Below are 16,661 nucleotides of genomic sequence, written 5' to 3' on the forward strand. Positions count from 1 at the left end.
TTTAACATCATTGAGATTGTTTTCCTAAGGTCATGAGAATGGCTGTAGGACTGCAGGAGAGGCTGTAAATTTGCACATGCAAAAGCAGAAAGCTGGAAAGCCACATGATCTCATTCGAGATAATCCCTTTAACCTCTTTAGCCCAGCCCTTTAAATATAATGTATCTGTAGAACATTATCTCTGCCACGGGCAATGACCACAGACATACAGGCACACCTGAGTGTAATCTCAAATCTAGCTTTTTCTCTAATTGTAAGAACAAGAATAATTGCATCACCAGATGCCTGTGTTGGCCTAGGCACATCCTTTCGGGTACAATTAAACCATTTCTGACCAGGGTATTATAGTTACCTACAACTATAATGATGTAAATGAAAAAGATAAAAGATAAAGATAGATAGAATATGAACATGGTATAACAATAATAGATGGTATATCCTGCTTTTCTAGCACAGTGTAGTATAGTCTTTCCGTCTTGGTGTATATTGTGCAATACTTTTTACTTCAAAAAGTGTGTGTGTGTGTGTGGGGGGGGGGGAGAGGGGGGGTACGTCGACGAGCTCTGAAGGCTCCGAGCATCCAAATTAGGAGAACAAAGGCTGCGATGGTAGTCGTGTTTTCAAGGTACACGATGATTGGCCAGCATCTTCAAAGAACTCATGTGATTGGTGGATTTGTCTGTCAGTAAATGAGATTAACTTTTCAATTGGCCTAACTCGAAGTTGCAAAACTCACGTGCCTTTCCTCTTCCTAGAAGGCGGTGCCTGCTGGTTGTTACCTGCTGGTGGAGAAGCTTGTTGTTGTTGTTATTGTTGTTGTTTGTGTTAAAGTTTAAAAAAATAAGTCTTCTAAAATGGGAGCCCGAGACGATGAATACGACTACCTGTTCAAAGGTAAGTTTATCTCTGAAGGGGGATGAATGTCAGCGTCTCGGTCGTCTTTAATATGGCTCTCGGTAACAACAGGAGCAACTGAGGAAGTCAGTAATGCTAAAGTTAGCTCCACTGGTAGCAAAGTAGCAAACGATGAAACGATACCTGCTGAAAAAACTGACGCTGCTGCAGGTAGAGTTTGGAAATTCAGTGAACAAATGTGCATTCCCTAGCTTTAGGATACACCTTATCCCAGTGAGTAAGTTTAGACACGGCAGCTGTCAGGCTGCTTAAAGTGTGTTTAAGTAGCTAGCCGCTAACATCACAACGACGTTCCTACTTTGAAGTTAACTGAAACGAACCCATGTTCTGATTATATTTGATCTGTAAATCAATTAGCTGGATAACTTGGTGATAACGACCTTGAGTATGCCTAACAGGAATAATTAATGTCATTTTATTCTCTCTGACATCATCAGATTTGTTTGTCGTCACGTTAACATTAGACAAAATATGTCTTATATTAGTGAAGGTGGTGTGCATGAACAAAGTGAAATTCTAGCGTAACGTCAGTTTGAAAATGTCAGTGTTGAAAAAAATGATTTTTTTTTAAGTGTTAAAAATATTAAAGCTGATGAGCCACATCATTAAGAAAAGGGGAAGCAGTTGTGGAAACTAGGATAAGAACAAAGCTGATGATAAGTTAGCAGCGGTATGGCACTATAGATGTGATGCCTTCTTTGAAAAGTGTAGAGAAGGTCAGAGAGTGCTTCACTGTGTCTCTGTGGATCTAGAGAAAACAAACGATACAGAGGAACTGTGGTACTCTATGAGGAAGTCAGAGGTAGCAGGGAAGTGCAGGACATGTATGAGGGCAGTGAGCCAGTGGTGACACTGGGTTCACGGTGGGATCGGATCGTCTGATCCACCTGAGCCTCTTCTTGTTTGCAGTGGTGATGGACAGACTGACAGATAAGGCCAGGGAGGAGTCTCTGTGAAATGTCATGTTTGCAGACGATACTGTGATCTGTAGTAAGCGTACGTGGCTGCTGGAAGAGAGCCTGGATAGGTGACTGTATGAACTAAGAGAGAAGAGTAATGAAAGTCAGTAGAAGCAAGACAGAATACCTCTGTGAATGAGAGGGAGAAAGGTGAATAGGTAAGCATGCAAGTAGCTGAGGTAGTGAAGGTAGAGAAGTTTTAATACCTGGGGTCAAGTCAGGGTAGAGTGGATGGAGACCAGTGTCAGGTGTGATTTGTGACAGAAAGACAGCAGCAAGAGTGAAAACAAAGCTTTACAAGATGGTAGCGAGACCTACTGTGATGTATGGCTTGGAAATGGTGATAATGAGAAGTAGACAGGAGGTCGAGCTGGAGGAGGCAAAGCTGAAGATGCTAAAATTTTCATTGGGTGAGACCATAATGAACAAGATTAGAAATGAGGACATCAGAGGGATTTAGATAGAAAGCTTGGCAAGTCTGAGATTATTTGGATGTGCAGAGAAGAAATAGTGGATGTTGAGTATGGAGCTGCCAGCGAGGAAAAAAAGAGAAAAACCTCAGAGGAGGTTGCAGAGGGTTGGTGTGACAGAGGAGGATGTTAGGGTTAGGGATATGGTGAGATGGGGGCAGGCATTCTGCTGTGGCGAGTTTGACTGGCTTAAATAAAATAAAAAAATTTCTCTGGGCTGGCTGTGCAGCGTAACAGGGGTGGGAATGCTGCAGCCTTAAGTGAGCCATGGTAGACCACTGACACAGCAGGTCTACTGTTTGCTTTGTTTTTTCATGTGTCTGGTGTGTATTTTGATTCTAGTTGTACTAATTGGAGACTCTGGAGTGGGGAAGAGTAATCTGCTGTCCCGTTTCACAAGAAATGAGTTCAACTTGGAGAGCAAGAGCACCATCGGGGTGGAGTTTGCAACCCGCAGCATTCAGGTGGACGGCAAGACGATAAAAGCTCAAATCTGGGACACAGCTGGGCAGGAGCGCTACAGAGCCATCACCTCAGCGTGAGTTTGTTTTGTCGTATGCATTACTTAAGGTGTTACGTTAGTAATGGTTATTTATAGGGTAATGTTCACACACTTAGACATGTATAATGAGATGTGTCTTTGCTAATAATTGTGGCTGAGTAGCTTACCTTAGGGTAATAGACCTGGTGCCAGTTTTACATAAATTAATTGTCCAAATTCCTTTTGTTATCAGGAGGAATTAATCACCCAAGAGGAACCATTTTGTAACAGCTGTTTATGTAGCCGGTCTGGCCTGAAACTCTGACTGCCTTGTTCCTACGTTGTGTTGTGTGAATGATGAGAGGAGTCAACTCTCGCTTTGCCAGCTGGGGCGGGTTTATTCTCCCAAAACTGTTCAAAATAAAAACAACTCGGTACAGCAAATTTAACTGGGCTTCTGCATGCACAGTTTTAAGGGAGAGAGAAGAATAGCGGACCACATGAGAAATCACCTGCATGCGCCTGTGCCCTAACCTGGGATCGGCAAATTAGCATGTTACAATAAAGTGCTGTACTCGACAGGGAAACAACAGTTAACACTAAAACATCCAACAAAGCCGTGAGACGAAATGCATAAAGGGAACAAGCAATCCTTGAATCACTTTTGTTTACTTTAACTGTGTTTAATCGCTGTGTAACCGGGAACACTAGCATACACGCACCTCTCCTCAGCAGGGCCTCTGGGTGACTGAGGAGAATAGCGAAATGACTTTGTGGGAAGTCAAAGGTCACACAAACAAAATAAAAGCTCCAAAAATATAAATACAGAAAATAGATATATATATATATATATATACATACATATGTACATAAACGATACTGACAAAGCAAAAAATAAATGATTTTTTTAATACACCCGTTACATTTATATGTATAAAAAGTTGTGAAAATAATACAAGGTATAAAATGCAATACAAGAAATCCTGCTGGAGATGCTGGAGTCTTGTGGTGTCAGATTGGTGGCACTATTGTTTTCAGCAAAAGCAGCAAGCCATTGCTCCATTGGATCATTAGGTCCTGTTGTTTTCTTTGTATTGTTTGTGTGTCCTCCTTACTTCTGTAGGGATGGAAATGATTGTGAACCTTAGTGTCTTTATATGAAACTGTTATTAGTCACCAATTATAACCAAAACAAGTGTAAAAGAAAATACATTTGGCTTGTAATTTCTATTTATGGTTTAAACTAATATTAAACCATGTTAATGTTAAAAAGTTAGATGCCATAAAGCCATCATTATCAACTATCTTCATCAGGTATTATCGGGGCGCAGTCGGGGCTCTCCTAGTTTATGATATTGCGAAGCACCTGACGTACGAGAATGTGGACCGCTGGTTGAAGGAGCTGAGGGACCACGCTGACAACAACATCGTCATCATGCTGGTTGGAAACAAGAGCGACCTTCGACATCTCAGGGCCGTGCCCACTGATGAGGCCCGAGCATTTGCAGGTGGATTTTTGAGTGTTCTTTGTTTTGCTTTGGAGCAGTCAAAGTAGCTCCTTAACATTCAGTTCAATTGCTGTAAAATAAAAATCCCTTTTCTTTCTTTTTTTTAACCTTAGAAAAGAACACTATTTCATTTATTGAAACTTCAGCCTTGGACTCCACTAACGTAGAAGAAGCATTCAAGAGCATTCTCGCAGGTAAAAAATAAAAAGTGTGAACTCAACTCAATAATCATCCAGGTACTCTACTGTTAGACCTCTTATGCCATTGTTTTCTTTCCTAGAAATCTACCGTATCGTATCTCAGAAGCAAATATCAGACAGATCTGCACACGAAGATTCTCCAGGCAACAATGTAGTGGACATAAGTGTCCCCCCAACCATGGATGGGCAGAGGGGCAACAAACTCCCCTGCTGCCAAAGCCTGTGACCCTCCTTTTTTCTTTTTCTGGTTGACTTTGTGTCAGAGTTTTCTCTTTTCCCTTCTACTGTCAGATGCTGTCATCTTACCCTCATGGGTTCAGAAGTGTTTGACACAGAGACTCTTAGATTTGACATTCCTTTATGCTGTTTTCTTCTTTGTTCGTCTGAGTCCCGTGTCAAAACAACTTGTCTAAAATACGAAAACTGAGAAGAAAGACGATTGTTAAGCTGTTAACTACGATCTCTTTTTAATTCACTAGGTGATGATCCTATTGACCCACTCCTGCTGAAGGAGTGGCGAGGGATCGGTAGGCCTGTTTATGAGTGCTCAGAGGTGTTTTTACTCGGTTCCTTTTCTCAGCCTAATCTGCTATAGTGGAGTCTCATTTTCATGTGGGGTTGACCTGATTCTGCCTGTCTTGCAATGTGGGTGCAGAAGAGGAGATGAGAGGAAGGTTCGTTTGGAGTGCTGATGTGTGGTCTGTCAAGAGTTTCTGGTTGCCTCTTTAATTTTAATTTTCCTCTTTTGTGCTGTGTGCCCACTCTGGCATGAAATTAGCATGAGCTTGGGACCAGACTGGCTATGAATGACTGACTCATTATAGGCAAGCATGAAACACATGACACATTTTTGTTTTTGTGTGTGTGAGTGAATGAATTTTAGTTTAGTACACAAACATACCAAAGGAAACTATCAGAATCAGTTTTGGGGAAGCTCATTTCACCATGTTCAAGGATGTTATGCTTGCAGGTGATTGCTAAAAGGTCCAGGCTATTTGCAACAAATGTGTAACGGTCCACAGGAGATTCATTGTTATAAGTTGTGGTGTATGATGTCAAACTTTAATTTCAGAATTAGATTGGGGTTTTTTGCACTAGAGTCCAGTTATTTCAGTGGAACCTTATATTTCAGAATGGCATAAAATTTTCATCAGGTAGCATTTTGCTACCTGTAAGGAAAACAATGCTGACAGAAAAGGAAAAATGAAGTTGAAATTGTAACATTTCTGTACCGAATAAGCCATTGCTGTCATTAATCCTAACTGTTGAACAGGAATTGATAAAAGTTTGTAAACTCAGAACATTATCTGTGGAAAACCAATAAATAAATACTCCCCACATACTGCTTTCACTTCAGCAACATTAATGGGTTTTACTTGAAAAAATGGAAGTGAAAATCAGAAATGCAAATTTTGTTTTCATACTTGGGTGGAAAAAAATATTTCCACCCATCTGGTTGAGGTGCTGTCATGCATTAGGTGTTCATAAGAAAGCATCTCATACATTTAAATGTGAATTTAATCTGAGTATATATAATCTTTTTTCCTACTTTTGCATTACACCAGAAAATACTGACTCATAACTAAAACCTGTCCATATGACCATACAGCAGACAGTTATTTTGGTATCCCTTACTCAGTTTACTCATACCTTAAGCTGGGTTGTTTTAATAATTGACAGATGGGTTTCTTAGGCATTTGGGATACAAACCTACTTTTTTAGGTTGTATTCAAAATTATTAGAAATGTATAAATAAGGTTAAAGCGATAAAATTAGGATAGTTTACTACATGTAACATCTCAGTGCACATTCAGGGCAGGCCTTTCTGTCTACAAAGCACATTTAAAACAAGAAGTGCCAATTCTGAGAATACACTACTATGAGAAAGCAGGTGGCATTGACGACAAGGTTTGTGAGCATTATAACTCAAGAGCGAGATGACATAAGGTTTTCAAATTCATCCTATGAGTACATCTGATAAACATCTCGGACAAATTGGAATCTCAATGACCTTGACCTCAAGTACATAGGTTAACTTTTTGAAAAGCACCTAGGGTTTTCAGGTGCATCTGAGGGTGTTACTGGTGTAAAAGGTTTCAGGTTTTTCCTCAGTAGCTGGAAAGCTGCTCTGTTGGATTTTAAATGAGGCCGTTGCACCTCTATTATACAGTCATTGATTCAAACAGACACTATGATCATGAATTTGTTCTACTCCTGCTTGGGTTAATGACTTTGGTTACATATGTTAGTTTAAAGACATAGTCTATTAATAGTTGTGGCTATTATAGACCACAATATGTGTTGAATCACTATGCAATTTGGTGGGATGTATGTCATTTTAGCTGGGAAAAATATATTTTAAATGAAAATATTAGGCTAAAGAAAAACTTCCAATGAGCTTCAGAGTCATTAATTGGCCACCTTCGTTCTTCAACACAGTGTGAACTCTGAGGCAAGCTTTCTTGTAGTTTCTTTAAGTAGTCTTCAGACATAGTTCTACAGGCCACAGTCTATCAAAATCTGACACTGTTTTTCTAAGTGTATGCATCCATTACCTTTGTGACATTTTTCTGTTCTCCACTTGTCCAGTTTCCTCAAAAAGTTCAAGGTTCAGTACGTACAGTACTGAGATGTGCTAATTTTTTGGCTAATAGGATCACCTTCTTGGTGCATAAATACTATTTTATATCTGTCCAATTGGTATCTTTGGGACTTTTTGTAGATTAAAATAGAATCTTAGTTGTTACAAAGAGCTTTAAATAGGCTCTTAGTAACAACGTGTCTCAACATAAACTTAAAATTATTTCTTTGCTAAGTTGTCATGTTACGTATAGACATGACACTGGTTCATCTCTTGAGTTTAAAGCATTTTTTTTATGCGTGAATGTTACATAGGTCAGTTGTAAGCAGTTCACCAAGCAAAAAACACTCCTCTGAAAATGGGTGCAAGGCAGAGAAAAGGAAAAATGAGTTGCTCAAGATCAACGGTTTTCAGTTTGACTTTATGGAAGCAAACAAAGAAATGAAGGGCGAATCGAGATTTTTGCACAGTATCATAAATGATGTGATTTAATTATTTGCATGTTTAAGGTTACGTTTTCTCGCTGCACCATCTCGTGGTACAAACTGGTATTACACTGAAATACAGCCCAGGCCCAACTTTAGTACAGATCTCTTCAACACAGTACATAGATGTTTAGAGAGAGAAGTCACAGTGGATGTTTCTTCACATTCTGCTCACAGCTGAAGTTCAAACATAAATAAGGCCGTTTAAACTGTTATAAACTAAACCGAGGAAAGCCACTATGTCACTGACTGAAGCGAAACAAAACTTAAAGTGAAATAAAAACTAATTTAAAAATGCAGATGTGTTAAACAGTGTGGGTTAATGGTTTTGAATTGTGTTGAATTGTGAAGTTTTCCGGTCTCATTGAGCCTGTCATGTTTCCTGTTGGGGCCCCTCCCTTTGGCACGCTGCTGTTTGCGGCCACATTTATAGCCGTCTTCGGGATTTGTTTGTGCTCTGAGACGCCGTTTCTTCACCGCAGACGCAGGCAGCTGATGATGATGATGACCCTCTGGGTTGTATTTAAAGCCCAGGGAAAGCGGAAGCCTGGCCTGACTGTTATCAGTTGAGAACTGCTAGCTGGTGTAGCCTTACACTGAGCAGCCTTCATCGTTAGCCGCCTGTGCTGTTCACTCATACATAGTTATTAAACATGAATAGAGAAGGAAATGCGAGCTTTTTCGGACAACAGGACTAAAACATCACCAAGAAGAAAGAGAAGAAGAAGTAGTCACGGGTGAGTAGCTGTTAGCTTTTATTTGTTGCTTTTTTCCACCAAGCGGATGGCTAGCACTTCGCTGACAGCTAGCAAACAACACAGCTGCCGTGAAAGTGAAACTGATTAGAAAATGCTTCTTTATAACGACATTTTCACTGTGACGAAGTTGGATAGTAGTTATTCGTGTGTAAAGAACAGCAGAGATACACACAGCTAATTTGAGTTGCCGCGCAGTTGTACAGTATCATAATTCAACTCTGATCCAGACAATAGTCTGGTTCAAATTCCCACATCTGTCTGCAGCGGTTAGTTCCTGTAACAGAGCCACAGTGAAGGAAAATGCCCCAGTTCGAAAGCTAACTGCATATTAATGTATGAGGGTTTATCATTGTAAGAAACCCATCATTAATCATTCATTCAAACGTGTAATTTTTGTTTGATCTTGACAAAATCCCTGCATTGATGTTCCCCAGCTGACGAATCCATACACACAGCTGATATTTAAAAGACTCGGAAAACAATAGCTTAATAGAGTCAGCGGTTGCCTTAATTTGGGGTTACCTCTTTGTTTATTTAGGTCAGGGATTGTACCTCTTAATCACCCCTGACGTACCCCCTCCAAATCTCCGTATGCATAAACAATAACACCAAGCAGCAATAGGGAAAAAATGCTCTTCGGCTTCACAAAGCTGTTCATCATCTGGCTCTGTTAATTCAGGATTTAACAAATCAAAGTGCATAAGATTGTGACTCAACTACAACGAGCTATAAATAATCATAAAAGGGCTTTGTTGTCTAACTTCTATTTAAACAGTGAGATGCTTGACTTAAGTTGAATCATCTTTTCTCAGTTGCGAGGGTTAGAAACAGCATTCATTGCCAGATGTTGTCTAAATTCTTGTTTGATTGAACAGCAAAATCTCATAAACAGACACAAACATTTCTGCACTGGCTGTCATGTCAAATCTCCTCTTGAAAAACAAGTGTTGGACATGGAAGAGTATACTGGGTTTGCGTATAAATGCTGTAGTTTACCAAGGGTATGTACAGTGCTAAAGAGGTTTTATTATCAACACTAGCCCAGTGTTAACCCACATAAACAACAGACTAGTAGCTCAGTAGTTCTTTAAAAGTAAGTTGATAAGTATTTTCAGTGAATATTCCCCCCAAATCCCCATTAAAGTTCCATATATATCAGACATGCTACTTTAAAATTATTGTTTCTTATTTTATTGCTTGTAATCAGTGTATTTCAATTTTGCTTATTGTGTTCTAATTCATTTGTACAGAATAGGATACATTTTTGAGACAGCAAGAAAAAATGTTGTTAAGGGTTATCTGGGTTAAGACAGCTGTTTATCAGGCTGCTGCACATCACATTCACTGTCACTGACCTCACACTTGGTTTTATAATGGATTAGCAGCTGCTTTTGGGCAAACTGGCCCACCTCCAAACGGACAGCTTTCTTCTAAAAGACGGAACGTCTTTTCTGGATAATTTTAGCCGTTCCCACGTGGTAGGAAATTAATCATTTGTGAAACAGACTACAGACATTTAAGTAACTCTGTCACAGTACTGCAGTGAGCCAAATGACGAACAAACTCTGGTCTACTATCACATTTTTATATATAAAAAATGCTATACGTCAGTGTCTGTTTGATCAGTTATCTGGTTAGTAACCCAGTTACCGACTTCCCTGACAGTACTAGAAACATTAAGAGGGAAGTGGTGAGTTGGGTTATTGCAAAACTGTAATACCATGTTGTTTGCTAGTCATGAACATGAACATGAACATGAAGGTCAATAAAAACAGATGGACTGTAAGCATAATATAGCAAACATAAAATGACTCATCATGATAGTGCAGGCATTGTACTGTAGCTGATTTCCATAAGTTCCTTTTCCAAACCCAGAACTTCCCTCCGACGAGCCTAATCTGGACACTAAAGTATTAATGGACAAGTGCACACTATAGCACACAAAAAAAACTTACTTAAAACATCACTCAAACTTGTCTCCTTGATCCATTTATTTAGTTTGAGCATTTGCAGAGTAAACCTGGGTTTCTCTAGTATATTAAGTTGGAGTAAAATTACTTGCTATCTCTCCACCACAGACATTTTTTAAAAAACGATAATGCATTGTCTGTGTGTGTCTGTTTCTCTGCAGAGCCACTAGAGAAAAACAGGAGCAGTTTGTGCCTGGCACTCCCCCAGCCTCCCCTCACCTCCAACCCTTCACACCCTCCAGTCCATTCGTGCTGCCAGCGAATGGACCCTGTAACAATGACGACCGGCGGGTGCTGCCACCTCCCTGGCTCTCTGTGTGACTGTGCCAGCAACACAGGCCTGTGGAAGAGCGTGGAGGAAGCGGGCGGTGACGGGTGCCAGGCGCTCTACGTCACCCAGGTCACAGCCATAGATGGACGGTTGCTGTCCTCTGTGCTCAAACCAATGAGTGCACAAAGGTACTTTAAGAATATTACTGTTATTGCTGTAAGATGTTCCACAGGTAAACTTTGAATGGGATTGTATTGTGATGGCAGCTTCTCCAGAGATAGGAAAAAAATATATATATATATTTTGCTATAGTTGCTAAACTTGTGATTATGCCTTGTATTAACACTATTTCAGACAACGCACTTCTCCATTTTTCTTGTTTTTTGTGGGGGTTTTTTCACATTTCTTCACTACACACCCATTGAATATTATTATTATTCTCTTTGGGATAGAATGGTAAAACATTTTTGCTGTGTTTCATGCAGACGATGCCTGCCATTTATAAAAATCTCTGTATATTTTTTATCTCAGTGATGGTCCCATTTGCCGTATTTGCCATGAAGGAGGCAGCAGCGAGGGTCTCCTGTCTCCATGCGACTGCACAGGCACTTTGGGTACAGTGCACAAGAGCTGCTTAGAGAAGTGGCTGTCGTCCTCCAACACCAGCTATTGTGAGCTTTGCCACACGGAGTTCAGCATCGAGCGCCGACCGAGGCCCCTCACAGAGGTAACAAAGGTCAATGCCCTTTGCCTTGTCTGCAACAATCCTTCTTCTCATCCTTTTTATTCATCGTGGTTGGGCTGCTGGTTGTGAATGAGTGTGTATGTATGAAAGTGTGATGGTGCTTTTTATCCGTCTTTTTCTTGTTTTACATCTCTCTGCTTGCTTGCTTGCTTCTTTGTTAATGCAGAATGTCTTTTCTCTTCATTAGCTTCTTTCTTTTTACCTGGTTTCTGCCACAGTCTGACTTCTTTCTGTTTTTCTTCCCTCTTACGTCTTACCCCACAGTGGCTGCGAGATCCCGGCCCCCGTAATGAGAAGAGAACACTGTTCTGTGACATGGTGTGCTTCCTGTTTATCACTCCTCTAGCAGCTATTTCTGGCTGGCTTTGCCTGAGGGGCGCTCAGGATCATCTTCAGCTGAGGAGCTGGCTGCAGGCTGTGGGCCTCATTGCCCTCACCATTGCCCTCTTCACCATCTACGTCCTTTGGACTTTGGTAAAAAAAAAAAAGAATTCCCATCCATTATTACTGTAAAGCAGACATTTTCACTCGGAAAGGTTGATGTATAATGCTGCACTTCGGTTTTCTTCAGGTATCATTCCGCTACCACTGTCAGCTGTACTCTGAGTGGAGGAGAACAAACCAGAAAGTACGTCTGCTCATTCCCGAAGCCAAGGAGTCGAACTCTTCCCAGCATTCCTTGCTCTCTAATAAACTGATGAAAAAATCGGCCAGTGAGAGCATCGTATGAGACCAAACGGAGATAGTCGATGATTATTACATCTTTTACGTATGAGGGCTGATTCCCGATGCATCCTGCCCACAGTTTTGACTTTGAAGAAACACCTGTGGGGATTTTTTTTGTGTGTGTCGCTTTTTTTTTCTTTCTTTTTTTTTTCTTTGCACCATGGGCTCATATTTTTTCACATTGCATTTTATAATCCTCACATGGGTGCAGGAATTAGCACATTTTAAAGGAATCTGCCTTTCCTCGTGTCAGGTGTTGACCAAGTTTATGCAAAGGCACTGAGGAACGGTGAAAGTGGTGGAAGCATGCAGAAATGGAGCCGAGCTGTCTCATCATCACAGATGTGACAACATGACTGGCTAAAACTGACAGCATAAAACAAGATGGATCGAGTAAACTTGTTAAAGAGGACTGTGAAATTGAATGATTGTCCTGCTTGGTTTAACAACCCATCGATGGTCAGGTATAGCACGTCTACTCATTGTGTATTGCGATGATAAAAGCAACTGCTACATACGCCTTTTAATCGTGTGTTACGTGGGCACGCACTTACCTACTTGGGGCTTCTCTTCTCTGCCCACTGAGGATCTCGTTGTATAATCACATATTAGTCTGTAGTTTGAAGATAAAAAGCTTTGATCTTTAATTTTTATTTCATAGTCACATCTGGATATGTCATCTGAGTGGAATCTTTTAACTCGCAGCTTTTACATCATCTCATCCGAGACCAGGCGGCTGCATAACATTTGTAAAGCAGAGACTTCTGCAATAAAACACTGTGGACATCGAGGTTTTCGCAGTACACGAAGACAGTTCTACCAACGTGCACAGTTATGCATGCAAGCAGCACTGTTAATATTTTTTTTTACTCTTATTGTATTCTAAAATCATTTTTTAAACCACTTAAGAACGAATGACTTTCCTATTCCTACTGAAGTAGGGTTTAACAGTGTCCTCATAGAGGTTCTTGTACTATCAATATGTAACAAGTAGGTATTTATATTTATATAGATGGATAGAAACTCCATCACGAGTATTGGTGTGGTGGCTGGGGCAGTGTACAAAAGCGTTATCGGTGTTGCTTGTTATTCATTTTTGGTGTTTTCCTTTTTTCTTTTTCTTTTTTTCATGATCATAACAGTCAGAGAATTCCTGCTGTTGTTTAAGTTACGATTAAGCATTTGGTCTAATGTGATGAGAAACTTTCTTAATCTGGGATTTTTAGTGCTGGTAAACCCTAAAGGTAACCGCCAGCATTTTGATGTTACTGACCAGACTCGCCTGGAACTGGCTGTGTTGGTAGAGTTGGGAGATAGCTGAAGTTGATTACAAACTACAGCGTGTGCCTGGTATTCAGATTTCCGGGTCATATGATGGTCCAGTTTTTGTAATGTGAAACATTGTTTCTTCTCTATGCTTAATTTAGGTTACAGGGAGATGTCTAATTGCTTTTTAACGCATGCTGTAGGCTGTCCACAGGGAGACAAGCTTGTAGATTTAAAAAACCCTCCCAACATTACATGTACTACTAAAAAAATAATTTAATTCAGTGGATCTAATGAAGCCAATTCAGCTTAGTATTGGTCTGAAATACTTTAATCATTTTTATTTATAGATTTGTCTTTTAATGGGTTGCAATTAAAAGAATTCGTCCCCTTAAAGGGGGTGTTTAAAGCGATATAAGTTTAAAACTAACCCGACGACGACCTGTTTGGTGGATTTTTGATTATAATTCCAAGAAAGGAATTGTTGATGCATGACGCCGTCATGGTGATCAAACTGTGCGATGCCTTTTGATTTAGTTCCATTTAATGAATGCTTCTGCATTTAGTAAATGGGCAAAATCTATCATTCTTGGTTAATTATTTAAATATTTACCTTTAAATCAGTCAGGCTTGAATAGTAATTTATTAACATGATGTGGTGTGTGGTGATGTAAAATTTATCAGAGAGAAATGTGTTTTTAGAAAGGGCTTGTGGTAACATTCAGCAGACAAATCAGATCAGTGAAATTATTAGTTTCCAGCAAGCATCGTATATTTTCCCCTCCTGTCCTTTGTTAATGCTACATAAATGTGGTAAACCCAAAATGAGGTTACCAGTTAAGTAGGTGGTGAAGCGTTAGTCATGTAAAGATGTCTGTTTTCAGGAGGAATGTTGACATATGCTTGTGTTTTCCTCCCTTTTCTCGCAGTGCTGCATTACCAGTAACGAGTCATTTCGTTTGATCCGCGTTCTGCCCCAGATAAATATTTGTTTGTGTTTTTAAGAACAAAGGATTACACTCTGCAGTACTGCGGTGTGCTCGTCTGCCTTGCAGGCTTATGATAAATTTGGTCATCCGTGTGTTTACCCGAGAAAGTACTGGAATCTGTTTGTACGATGTGCAAGAGATAACTGATTTTTTTTTTGATGCAATGCAAACTTATTTCCTGTATTGGGAGTCTCTGCAGAGTTGCATCAAACTATGCAACACTTCTCCTTTTTTGGCTACTAAGAATTTCTGACAGTGTTTTTAGAGAAACGTAAAAAGAGAGTCTAAAATGTTTGTCTTAAACGTGTCATGACACGTTTAAGACAAATTTGAGTCGCGAAAGCAAATATAGAAAGGGATTTTTTAAAATTTCTTTGTTGTTACTCAAACAAATGAACACGCAAATGTTAATAATGTTGCGTTATAACACATTTGTGAACTGGGCATGTTGGGTTTTTTTTGTTTCATCTGCAATTTATGTTGCTATTCCTCAGTATTATTTTTTTTTAATATTGTTAAATACTACAATGTTTATGGTGTGCTGTGGGGTGAAGGGATGTCTTCATCAATGTACTGGTACCTGCAATCAGCCAAGAAATGTTTGCAAAGCAAATAAAACATAATCATAAATTATGTGATCATGAATTTGTCAGTGACAGTTTGTCTGCACTTGTGTAGTGTTGGTAAGGAATTGTCATATATGTTATATAGTGTAGTTATAATGGATGTTTACAAGTCCGTCTAGTGCAGTGACGATGACATGTCATTAAGTCTGTTTTGAAACTCAGCTCAGTGAGCTTGCTAATCCTAATGGAAAAAAAAACAAACGCTAATGTCAAGTCCTTCTATGGTATCCGTGGAGACTCACTCAGTATCTGCTTCCTGTCCGCTGCATGCGGCATAAGCAGCTTAGAGTAACAGAAGTTCAAAATATGCTGTTTTTGTGCAGAGGGTCTGCTCTCCAGGAAGGAAAAATGTTTTTCACAGGTTATTATTAGGAGTCAAAGCAATGTTAAAAGGTGTTTCTTCTGCCTTCCTACTTGCCTGTCTTGCTCTCAGTGACAGCAGTTGCATTCTAGAGATGTAAATCTTGGTGTGCTGCTCCAAGTTAAATGATCTAGATGGTGACCAGATACAAAAGAGCTACAGAGGATATACTCAAGTAAAAAATGGCAATGTATTTTTAAAATATTAAAGGGGGGCTTCTTTATATCCTGTCATATACGCTCTCTGGCCTCTTCATTAGGTACAAATCTTGAGCTGTCAGTCACATGTCATAAACTTTATGCATTTAGACATGGTGATAACTGCTGATGTTCAAACTGAACATCAAAATGTGGAAGAAATTAGATTTTGGTGACTCTGAGTATGATGTAGTTGTTGGCGCCAGACAGGCTGGTCTGAGTGCTGATGTACTGGGGGTTTCCCAAAGAAAGAATGGCATGAAAATGAGAAAATATCCAGTGAGCAGCAGTTCTCTGGGTGAAAATGTTTTGTTGATGCCAGAGGTCAGAGGAGAATGACCAGACTGCTCTGAGCTGATAGGAAGGAAACTGTAACTCAAGCACTCCCTACAACCGAGGTATGCAGAAGAGGATAGTGGAAGGCACGGGAACCTTGAAGCTGGGCTACATCAGCAGAAGACCACACCAGGTGGCACGCCTGGCAACTGAAAACAGGAAACTGAGGCTACAATTCACATGGGCTCACCAAAATGGGACAATAGAGAATTAGAAAAACGTTGCCTGGTCCGATAAGGCTCCACTTCTGCTGTGACGCATGAGTGGCAGGGTGAAAATTTGGCACAAACAGCATGAAAGTATGGATTCATCCTGCCTTGTGCTGACAGATCAGATGACTGGTGGTGGTGAAGATTTTCCTACAACAACCCACCGCTGACAATCTTCATGCTTATCACCGGCATACCAATCTTCTAATGCCTGCGTCCAACACCTTAGATCATCTCAAACAATAAGTTCACTACACTCGAATGGGCTATATAGTCACCACATCGCAATCCAATAGAGCACCTTTAGGATGTGGTGGAACAGGAGATATGGATGTATGGCCACAAATCTCTGAGGAAGAACTGCATTAACTTGTTGAATCTATGGCAGGAAGAATGAAAGCAGTTTTGAAGGTAAAGGTTCCTACCCAGTGCCCAGTAAGTGTATTTGCAGTGTTACACTGGTGGATGCTCATACTAAAGATGACCCCAGTTTTTTGCATGTATTGATGATACCCCTAATGTAGTCATCAAGTGCACAAAGCTGGCTCTGAACAGAGGAGCCGACCTACCTGCTGTTCAGGTCTTTTGTTTGCAAGCGGTAGCCAGTC

The 16,661-nt window shown here is 40.1% G+C and overlaps 2 protein-coding genes across 2 annotated transcripts; both read left to right on the forward strand.

The window, feature by feature from the left end:
- The first annotated feature begins 727 nt into the window (after window positions 1–727).
- Window positions 728–5,871, forward strand: LOC147301103 (ras-related protein Rab-11B-like). The gene is made up of 5 exons (XM_086281626.1): window positions 728–894; window positions 2,687–2,882; window positions 4,140–4,333; window positions 4,447–4,527; window positions 4,614–5,871. Exons 1-5 carry the CDS (start codon window positions 855–857, stop codon window positions 4,757–4,759), a joined length of 657 nt encoding a protein of 218 aa, XP_086137752.1. The 5' UTR covers window positions 728–854; the 3' UTR covers window positions 4,760–5,871.
- Window positions 5,872–7,917: 2,046 nt separating this feature from the next.
- Window positions 7,918–14,960, forward strand: marchf2 (membrane-associated ring finger (C3HC4) 2). Its single transcript, XM_086281625.1, has 5 exons — window positions 7,918–8,336; window positions 10,489–10,786; window positions 11,130–11,325; window positions 11,608–11,817; window positions 11,915–14,960. The coding sequence occupies exons 2-5, from the start codon at window positions 10,590–10,592 to the stop codon at window positions 12,071–12,073; spliced, it is 762 nt and encodes a 253-aa protein (XP_086137751.1). The 5' UTR covers window positions 7,918–8,336; window positions 10,489–10,589; the 3' UTR covers window positions 12,074–14,960.
- Window positions 14,961–16,661: the final 1,701 nt, after the last annotated feature.

This window comes from Aulonocara sp. 'chitande type north' Nkhata Bay, linkage group LG23 (genome assembly GCF_057382095.1).
Source record: "Aulonocara sp. 'chitande type north' Nkhata Bay isolate Kocher_YH1m ecotype deep benthic linkage group LG23, A_spYH_male_GT1.1, whole genome shotgun sequence".
Classification (NCBI taxonomy): domain Eukaryota; kingdom Metazoa; phylum Chordata; class Actinopteri; order Cichliformes; family Cichlidae; genus Aulonocara; species Aulonocara sp. 'chitande type north' Nkhata Bay.

Bases quoted from the DNA above. Each gene is read 5' to 3' on its own strand.
- LOC147301103 (XM_086281626.1), top strand. From the start codon at position 855: ATGGGAGCCCGAGACGATGAATACGACTACCTGTTCAAAG. The intron at 895-2,686 runs GTAAGTTTATCT...TTTTGATTCTAG, and splicing joins ATACGACTACCTGTTCAAAG to TTGTACTAATTGGAGACTCT. The intron at 4,528-4,613 runs GTAAAAAATAAA...TTTCTTTCCTAG, and splicing joins ATTCAAGAGCATTCTCGCAG to AAATCTACCGTATCGTATCT.
- marchf2 (XM_086281625.1), top strand. From the start codon at position 10,590: ATGGACCCTGTAACAATGACGACCGGCGGGTGCTGCCACCTCCCTGGC. The intron at 11,326-11,607 runs GTAACAAAGGTC...CTTACCCCACAG, and splicing joins GACCGAGGCCCCTCACAGAG to TGGCTGCGAGATCCCGGCCC. The intron at 11,818-11,914 runs GTAAAAAAAAAA...GGTTTTCTTCAG, and splicing joins TCTACGTCCTTTGGACTTTG to GTATCATTCCGCTACCACTG.